Raw genomic sequence first — 9,536 nt, 5'->3', positions numbered from 1 at the left:
CTGCTCCCTGTGAGAGATGTAAACGATCAAATGTCACAGACGTTTGTTTACCAAATCAAGCAAGTAAACAGTGTGTGTGCTCATCTCTGTAAAACAAGGTTATTGTAATTGTAACAGGAAAGTATCTGACTTGCGTTAGCTTGTCATGGGTCTCCTTTTGATTAACCAGAGCTGCTGTCAAAAAGGCAGAGAGTATTTCATTCACTGTTTACTTGAATGCAATGCAGGCATTCAGTTTTCTACAGCACTCAGTTACACGCTCATTCACCTTCTCTCAGACACGTGCACCCGTGGGCCGCCCTGAGCAACCCGTGAGTGCTTTGAGTGACAAAGCAGAATGACAGTTGTTTGTCCTCCAGGACACAAACGATCCCCGGAATCTGGTTTTGCTGACAACCTAACATTCAAATCACCATGGTGATTTCCTGAGAGGAAGTTTAGAATTACACTTGTAACGAAATGAATGAAAAGCTGCTGCGTGGGCATAATTTGTTATAAGTGGAGATGGAAGAAAAACATGTGAAAACAGGATGAGCCACAGGAACTTCTCTTTTTTTTCTTGCAACACTTTTAGTTGCCTTTAACGTGTCCCAACAGCAGCTGGGAATGCTCCATAAGGAGGCATGAAAAGACGAATTCCAAAACTTCCGTCTCAAAGAAAGATGGACTTTCATGGTGCATGTAGGTTCACAAACAGTCTGCAAGGATAAGGACACAATGTAGATAACCGAGGACCACGTAGCACTTGGCACGTATTTGAAGCAAGATGGAGGATGAAAGTTCTAAAATAGCCATTACAATTTCTCAGGCTGAGGTATTTCCTCTCGTAAAGACAACCTTTCTATGTTCTGACCAACTAACCTCCTCCATCTTTCATGTAACTCAGTACAACTAAAGAACAAATGGCTCTCCTTAACATGGGTGGAGTTAAGGAGAGCTCTTGGATAATCACTGAAAATGCCACTTCCTCCCTGTTACAATGTCTCAAAATAACAGTTAAAAGATAGAAGATGATATGTGTTGCGCATATTATGATTAAAACAAAATCTGGAGCTTATAGATCTTTATTCCCTGAGCTCCTGCTGTTTTTTGGAATCCAAGTTAGGTAGGAGTTGCAATATTTATAATGATCGTACAAAAAGAATAAGAAGATGAAAAACTGGGGTATAAAAAGAACTTCAGTGTCTTTTAAGATATTTTGAAAAAAAAAAGAGAAAAAGAAAAGTTTATTAATTTAACAAGCATACAAAACAACAAATAATTATTTTCAAACTACCAACGCAGTTTCAGTGCAATTCCAAAATATACATTTTCAGCAGGGCATGTTAATTCACATCAGAAACAGCCATTTAAATAGTTTTGATTATCATTTGACAATTGTCCTAGCCAGAGGAAGATCACACGTGATACCTTTTTGAGGTAAAACTGTACAAGTCCAATTCTTTACATACAAAACGAAGCACTGCACAATGGAAACATTAAATATATGAACAGAACCATAAGTACCATAGCACAATGCAAACTAAAGCATTTGTAAACCAAGTTTGTAAACCTAAAATTAAGAAAATAAAGGACGTGGTTATATGCATTTAGTTTGCGGAATTAATAAATATATTTTTTGATGCACCGTTTCCAATCCACACACACAGCATTTGGTGTGAAAGTGTAAAACAGACTGTCAGTTAGAACTTCTAAGATCGGTAAAGGGTTTTTTTTTTTTTTACACAACTAAAACACCGGAGCATTGGTAATTCTGGAGGCCAAGAAATATGGTGAAAAGCCACTTCTTTTATCCTCTCCTTTAGGCAAAAACAAATAAACAACGTTTGACATTCTACATTTGCCGCCCTAATAGGCAAATCTTCTTGACTCTCAGAACCACTGTCAGCTTAGATGAACAGTGTTAGCCGGGCACAGCAGTGAAACGGTAAGAGCTTGCGGTTGGCACTGCCAAAAAAAAGTACTGCTTTGAGTTACTTTCTTAGCAACGGGAGGATTTTTTTGTGTTTTTGTAAGTCTGCCGAGGAGAAGGCTCGGTCAGTTAGTGCAAACTGCGTCGCACACAGCAGGAATACGCTTTGAACGGTGGTTCGTTTTTCAGTAAGGCTAAAATACTAAAGGTTACACGCTGTACCGTCTGCTGTCTGAATTGTCTAAGATGTCACAAGAGATTATCTAAAAGTGTAAAATGTCAGTTTATAAATTGACAACAAATTGCTATCATTTTAGTCTATAAAGTCAAATTCTGACGTATTCCTCGATTCTCTTGAGTTCACCATTTCTTCTCCCCAGCTGCTACAGGAACGCTGCCACATAAAACGAAACAGTGGTGCAACAGAAGCACAACTTGAATACAGGCATCCATTTTCATAATTTAGCCCGAATAATCTACACTGCAACGTCAAAAGTTTCACAAAAACAGCCCTCTGTTAGTTCTGACTCGGATATTTTTCTTTTTTCCTTTTCTACATCATCACTCTGGAAACTTGGTATTGGTTCGATCATAAACGTTTCTTTAAATTCAGCAGCTGTTCCAGTCTTATCTGGAAACGAATCCTTTTCCTAGGTTAGTACGTTAGTCTGTGAAACTGCTGCCGTCTGATTCCGGTGGCTGCTAAACGCATACTGCGGCTGTCAGAAGTGTGACAAACACTGCAAGAACATATCAACAACCATCACTCATAGAATGTCCGATCATAAAGTACCCTAAACGTGCCCTTTAAAAAGCAAAGAGCTTGTTCATTCATTCATTCATTCATTGTGCCATTTCTCTAATGTGTGAGATTCAAAGAGCCCTCCAGGTTTCAGCCGTCACCCAGCAACAATATAAGCCTTTAAGACATGACGGATAATATAAGTTTTTCTTATCACAGCATATTCAATGTATACATTATACAGAAACCACCATTAAAGATGGGCACAATGAGGCCATCTTTCCAAAAAGAAAAAAGAAAAGAAAAGAAAATTATTTAGCGTGAACAGTGTGAACAAGCACAGCATTCACAGGTAAGTTCCACTGACTTATCACAGCACACCCTCACTTTCTCATGAGGCTGATGAGAAATGTAAGCTCAAGAAAGCAGACTGCACCAGCTTAAAGAGTCTAGTCGTCTGTCATCTTCAGTTTGCTTAAGCTACATGTTTTATAATAGCCCATGGCAATTCACACATTAAAAAATAAAAGGAAAAAGTGAGAAAAGAGTAATTGTGAATGTGTGCATCTGTGCTTTAAACTGTGAAAAGTAGGAGGAAAGGCGTGGTTACAAATTAAAGGGTAATTCAACACTCAACCTCAAGGACCAAAAACTTTTGAAAATGTGTGGTTCAGGGCCATGATGTAACAGCAGGTGTTCTCTATCATCCCTCAAAGGCAAAACACCAAGTGTGACGTCATCGTTTGGGGTACGGCCAGAGGTGCAGCATGCTCTGGTGTTTCAGAGTACAAGCTTATCTGGCTTATATGTTTTGGTGTTTAATTACCCTTTAATCCTCCTCTTTTCCGTCTCATCTCAGCATGGTTTGTACATTTCCTTTTAGCTCCTCTTTTCAAACGTTAGCCTACAGGTCTTCTCACATTGTCCATTTCCCTCTCTACCTCATGCACTCCTCCTCCGACGGGCTTTCCGATTCTTCATTCTCACTGTCATCGAGCTCGGGAAGATCTCCCCACAAGAGCAGATTCAGACCTGCGAACACATTTGAAGAAGACTTATGAACAAAGCCCTAACAGATCGGCACGGCACAGAGTTTCAGTATTAGAAACGGAGCGCAAATACTAACCAGTTGCATCCAGCCTGTTGAGAGTAGACACAGCATCGCTATTAAACATCCAGAAATGGCCGTTGTTACAGGAAAGCAGGCAGGGTTTACAGGGGGCTACTACATGGTAGCCTACAACATTACCACTGGCAGTGGGAGGGAACGAGAATAAAGAATAATTGTGAGTCAGCAAATTGCTGGGGGCACTTTTGAAAAGTGCTAACACCACTGGTGGATGTCTATTATCTAACAGATGTTTGTTTTTCCCATGTGTACAACAACAAGAAAAGGCTGGTATTACAAAAGAGGCTCTAAAAAGTCCCACTGTGGCACCAAACTCTAGATTATTAATAGACAATTAAAAGTCATCGTGCTGGCAAACGTTTTAGCAACAATTTCAATATCAGTTTCGCTTAGATTTTCTAGTTTAACAAATGACAGCATTAGATAGATGTGTATGAACTGCTGGTTTGCTGTGCTAAAAGAAGCAGCTGCCCCTTTACAATCGTTTCACATTCACAGAAGAACATCCATAAGCAAACCCTGCAAGTTAAAGAGGAGGTTTACAAACCATTTGAGGCATGCGATGTCTCTCAGTTTGCATTTACAGCTTTCAGTAGAGTAGCAGCTGGCCACAAAGTCAACAGTCCTTCGGGGAGGGTGGGTTCAAAAAGAAAAACACAAGCACACAAAGGATGCAACTCACATTAATCATAACTCTATACAACAAGTTCACTCATAATAATTGCTGTGCATTTATATTCCTACAAGTCAACAGCAAGACATCGCTAGGGTTCACGTTTGACAGGCATGCTTTGAACAGCCTGGAAACTGCATCACATAAACAAAGGCTAGCGACGCCGCTAACACAGTTAGCACCTACCTATTTGGAGGAATATCAGTTGAAAACAGCTCAACCTCGGTGTCTGCAAGGAGCACTGCCTTCATGCCTCTGGTGCAAAGCAGACTCTCACAAAATATACAGTTCACCTGGGTAACGCACTTGTTTTTGAAATTGGCGTTGGATGTAGACATTGCGGTTCAGCTAAAATGGACGAACTCTCTCGGGCTTTCTGCCTACAGGCAGCAACTAAAGCAGAAAACAAAACGGACACGTATGCTCTCTATCCGTTCAGTTCGATTAAATAATAATTGCTTTAAATAAAATTTACACGCAGTAGCGACAGCTCTAACGTCCTTGTGCAAACGTTAGCTTTTTCCTAGCGGTAAAACGGAAGACAGTTAACGTTAGCTTGTGGAACAAACACTTATAATACCCACGAAGTAACCTCTTTGTGAAATTGGTAGGTGATATCATAGAGATATACACAATAGCGGCAAATAACCAGCCTGTTTTACAAAGCAAGCTCAACATCCATTCAGATGCGGTAAACAGCTAACTAAATAGCTGTCAGCTTTGTTTACAACTTCCTGATATTCAACGACACTTCCTGAAACTAGCTTTAAAAAACCTACACGTGATTCTGATTGGATAGAAACTAGAGTAACCAATGCCATTAGAGGTTTCGTTGCAAATTCTGAATTTGATTGGTCAAACATTTGAGTAGGGAAACCCCTGAGTCAAAGATACTATTGGTGTGATTGGATGCCATTTAAATTCCGTTCCACAAATCGTGGTACGATTAGTTGTTCCCTTAGGCGGGGCTATCGGTTAAAAACAAAAAAAAAGTTATATGGTATTTCGGTGATTGTACCTTTTAACCACACATTAAGAGACTAATTTTATTTTAAAGATAAAGATGGGGGGTCTTCAGAGGTTAGTAATGGTATCCAGTCATCAGTGTTAACGCTACTGAGAGGTTAAAATTGATTTTTAAACCCATTTCTGCCTACTGGCACCATTTCAGCTGGCTTATTAACCTACATAGTGTTATGTAAAAATGGTATTTTTATAGTTGTTTGGTTTATTTGTCCGTTGGTGATGCCTTCTCTGTCAGTCATTTAAACGAAGCTCACCTGTGCAAACAGGACACACTCTCCAGAACTTGTTACATGCAGCAAAGAGTTTCTTTGGAGGTTTGTGTACCCAAATAAACATTACCCATGTATGCATACACGCCTGTCCTGCGCACTGGGACTGACCAGCCTCCATCCACTCCATCACCACTTGGTTTCCTCTCTCTCACTTCAGGAGGGGGGGAAGAAAGGAGTAGTTTAGTTCAGACAGGCGGACTGGCAACCACGAGACGGTCTCTAAGAGGGTTTTTCTTTTGAAAAAAAAAACGCAAAATAACTTGTGGGAAGGCCTACTTACGAAGTATAAGTGTTTGGGTGTTTTTTTTTTTTTTTTGGAGAAGGGAATGACTCTCCTCTCACTTGAAGCTGTTTGCTCCATAACCGGTTTTGAGGAGGCGGTGAGGCGCGGCGGCGGATACAGCAGCACCAGCAGCAGCAGCAGCAGCAGCGCCAAACTCACAATGCGCCCTGAGTGAGCAGAGGCAAGGAGACAATACAGACCCACGGGCACATCGAGGAACTGCAATCTCTCATCTGGGTTCTCTTTTTCTCGCCAAAGCCGGTTCCAGGGAGGCTTTTCCTTTCATCCACGTTTGCTTTGCTGTGCAGTTGAGAGAAAACTGACTTCGCAACGAGGACAAGCGGTTTGATCTCCAAACTTAGCCATGACGTCTCCAGCGAAATTCCGAAAGGACAAGGAGATTGTGGCCGAATATGAAACTCAAGTTAAAGGTAAAACTTTTTAAATGCCTCTCTGTCGTTCAGGGACAACGCGTGCAGAGGCGATATGGCGTTAAATCTGTGCTTCCCTTGATATGTCGTGTGATTTCCTTGATTTTTTGGATTGCAGGATTTTTTTGGATATTTTTTTCCCCCCCTGCAGCCTCACCTCTCCTCTCAGGCGTAAGGGGTTAAGCTTGCTTTTGTACTTCACCAACCATTTGTGAAGGTTAATTGTCATTATGCGGACGTGGCAGGTCACTAATATTTAAATAATTGCAACCATGAATAGAACATCATGATGTCTTCAAGCGTGTGATCGCTTCACTGTGAGGCAGCGCGTGGATGGCTAACAAAGACAGTGGGGGGAAAAAAGCGCAGAAAGCATTGGTGGTGTCCAGATGTGGCTTCAACAGTCTCAAAAACGAAAAAAAAAGCGTAGGTGAAGGTGAAGTGTGTACGTTGTGTAGACGATCCGGGAGGCTGGGATTTCGACACAGAGCAGGGCAGGGCGTTTTCTTCCCCTCTCTGTCTCATGCGTGTCTGTGCAGCTGGTCTGCGCTGCCGCTCGTTCATGCGTGAAAAGCAGATTGCAATTAAATGATCAATTTGTAAAAAGGCTTGCTCATTGATCACAGTTCACAGGGGCCTCAAGGGCAGGGGAGACCAACCCGTGTGCCAAGGGAGGGGGTTGGCAGATTGTAGTTATTAGAAAAGGGGGCGTTCAGATGTTAACTGTTTGCAGACTGATGGGTGTGAGTGGATTTTTCTGTCTCCAGGCAGGTACAGTGGATTCGTTTTGTAAGGGTGACGGAGAACGCTTATCAGATCTGTGGGGTAATGCGTGTGTCGTACGTCAATCTGGAGATGAAGGGGGGTGAAAGCAGAGGTACCTGGAAGTGGGGGGAGCAGAAGAGGGCGGACAGGATATTATCCTCAAAGTGAACAGCATGTTTGCGCTGCTGCGGTGCCAGATCACCTGATAACATTCCATTTAGGAGCAATTCACCGGCCATCGTCCCAGTCACATGAAGGCACCCCCGACCGTCGTGCTGCTTGGCCACTGCGACTTTGTCTCAGGAATGAAGTGGTTGTGGAGAGACGTGTAAATTGTCAAGTTGTCAATCTGGAATTTCTGGTTTTACCGTGAAGATGAGGCATGGTATGAAAGATTATTAAACGGATAGGATATAGAGACGCCTAAACTGAATCCAAACAAATTTTGTCCATTGGATTAGTTTAAAAAAATCCTGGAACTCATGACATTGCTATATATATATATATATTTTCTTTTTTTAATTCTTTAATTTTTTTGCCTTGACATCCTGAAGTCAATTTGATATCCACCAAAGTTCTCCTTGATGCCCTCATTCCCTGCATGTGTTATTTTTCTATTCTGTCCAGGTATTTTCAAACAAGCAGGACAATTCAAATTTCCTGTGGTAACTCGGCTTGTCCCACTGGTACCCTCCTCTGGATTATCTCTTCCCATTGGTTACACGCCAGTTGAAAAACTTCTCTGCCTCTCACCACAATGACATTAATGTTGTTGTCTCAATCTCCCTTTAGACTGCCGTTTATGCTTCGCAGCCCGTGTAAAAGCTTTGTATCTGTGCAGCATTGTGAGAGCTGTCAGCCATGTTTGTCAGAATGTGGACTTAATGTTTGTCCATCGACCCTCTGTATTGATTTCTATCTGTCAGTTACTTCACTGCTCCCCAGTGAACAGCTATATTGTGCAGTCTCTTCTCTCCTAACTTTGACTGCACATTTTTTCCACACACTGTTTTTGTTTTTTTTGGAATAAACAGGTGAAAGAGTGAATCTGTGTTTCTCCATAGTTGTTTTAGTGTGTGTGTTCCATACAGAGATGTCTCCAGATGTTGTATATCTGGCACTGCTGTTAGGGATTCTGTAATATAGATTACAAGAGAGCAATACACAAAGCAACTGAACGTCATACTTCAGTCTCTTTTCGGTTTTTACAGATCTGCTCTGCTGTTTCACTCCTGCCAGCTGAGAAGGACTCATGCATACCTGAGTGTCTCTGCTGTAATTAGACAGCAAGACTAGACTTTGCATGCTGCAGCCACACACAGCAGCATCGTGGGGAAAATAGACGTTAATCCTGCATGGATAACTGTCAGGGCTGTGCAGCAGGAGCTGCAATAACATCCACATATTCCCATCGATAGGCTCGACACTGTAAATCAAGCACCTGATGAATGTATTCCTCCAGAGTATTTAAGATCCTTCCTCAGCATATTAGCTAGCAATATTTATTAGGATGTATTTTTCAGATGCAACACTCTTGCTATCCTTCCTGTAGCGCCACACAATTCTGTTGTTGAACCATTGTACTTGTATACTCGTGCATCGTTTTATCAGTAATGACTTTATTTAACCTCATTGTGTTGGTTTGTTAAGGATTGAAGACCCTTATTAAGTTGTGACAGCTTAACTTTTACATTTTCAATTCAACTTAATGTGACTGGTCTTGTGTGGCACGGATACAGAGGTAAACATACTTGAAATTGTAAAGGATAGACATTACCATCCACCATTTCTACTTCACAATGTTCAATTTTTTTTTTTACAACTGAATCCAGAACACTGTAGAGGGATTTTATTAAAGATTTTTACATTTTCCTAAAGTATGCAGTTTCAAATGAAACACTTTGGGTAAGTTACAAGTTGAAATCAATGCCTTATGTATGCTCGACACCTCAGTAGCTCTGCAATGCAGTGAGAAAACAACTGGGAGGGTAGACCCTCATGTACAGCCAGCATGAAGTATGTATGTATGTGTGTGTGATGCAGTCCATACTCCAAACCCCTTATCATCCATCACTTCTGTCATATTTCTTGCATTATGACATGCAGTTTTTCTGTTTCACATACCTTTAGCTTACTTTAAATGCTCTGCTCAGTACGAAACTCACATACTTCTGGGCATGCAGCACCGTGCGTTTTTGATCAAATGAAAAATCAAACCAGTGTGCAGAGAAGCAATGACATCAGGCAAATATGGACGCTCCAAATGTCTGTAGTAAAGCCAGTAGCCGTCGCATCAGATACAG

At 41.4% G+C, this 9,536-nt stretch overlaps 2 protein-coding genes across 6 annotated transcripts in view; one reads left to right on the top strand and one right to left on the bottom strand.

Annotated features, from left to right (window-relative positions):
* Positions 1-1,182: 1,182 nt before the first annotated feature.
* LOC140303624 (protein FAM72A) lies at positions 1,183-5,380 on the bottom strand. The gene is made up of 4 exons (XM_072382453.1): positions 4,643-5,380; positions 4,331-4,408; positions 3,781-3,905; positions 1,183-3,686 (listed from the first exon to the last, which is right to left on the bottom strand). Exons 1-4 carry the CDS (start codon positions 4,792-4,794, stop codon positions 3,592-3,594), a joined length of 450 nt encoding a protein of 149 aa, XP_072238554.1. The 5' UTR covers positions 4,795-5,380; the 3' UTR covers positions 1,183-3,591.
* Positions 5,381-6,069: 689 nt separating this feature from the next.
* The window catches only part of srgap2 (SLIT-ROBO Rho GTPase activating protein 2), a 52,853-nt gene continuing 49,386 nt past the window's right edge, over positions 6,070-9,536 (top strand). For 4 of the 5 annotated variants that reach the window (XM_072382452.1, XM_072382449.1, XM_072382450.1 and 1 more), the window contains exon 1: positions 6,072-6,468. In XM_072382452.1, the coding sequence (XP_072238553.1) occupies positions 6,402-6,468 (67 nt within the window). In that variant the 5' untranslated portion in view covers positions 6,072-6,401. Of the gene's footprint in view, positions 6,469-9,536 lie in introns of all 5 variants that reach the window. The other variant, XM_072382451.1, reaches the window with a different exon arrangement.

The sequence above is a fragment of the Leuresthes tenuis genome, unplaced genomic scaffold (genome assembly GCF_036924035.1).
Source record: "Leuresthes tenuis unplaced genomic scaffold, fLeuTen1.0.hap1 SCAF_3, whole genome shotgun sequence".
In the NCBI taxonomy this organism is placed as follows: Eukaryota; Metazoa; Chordata; class Actinopteri; order Atheriniformes; family Atherinopsidae; genus Leuresthes; species Leuresthes tenuis.
The sequence above is the reverse complement of the archived record's forward strand: the minus strand, read 5'-3'. Positions and strand labels throughout refer to the sequence as shown.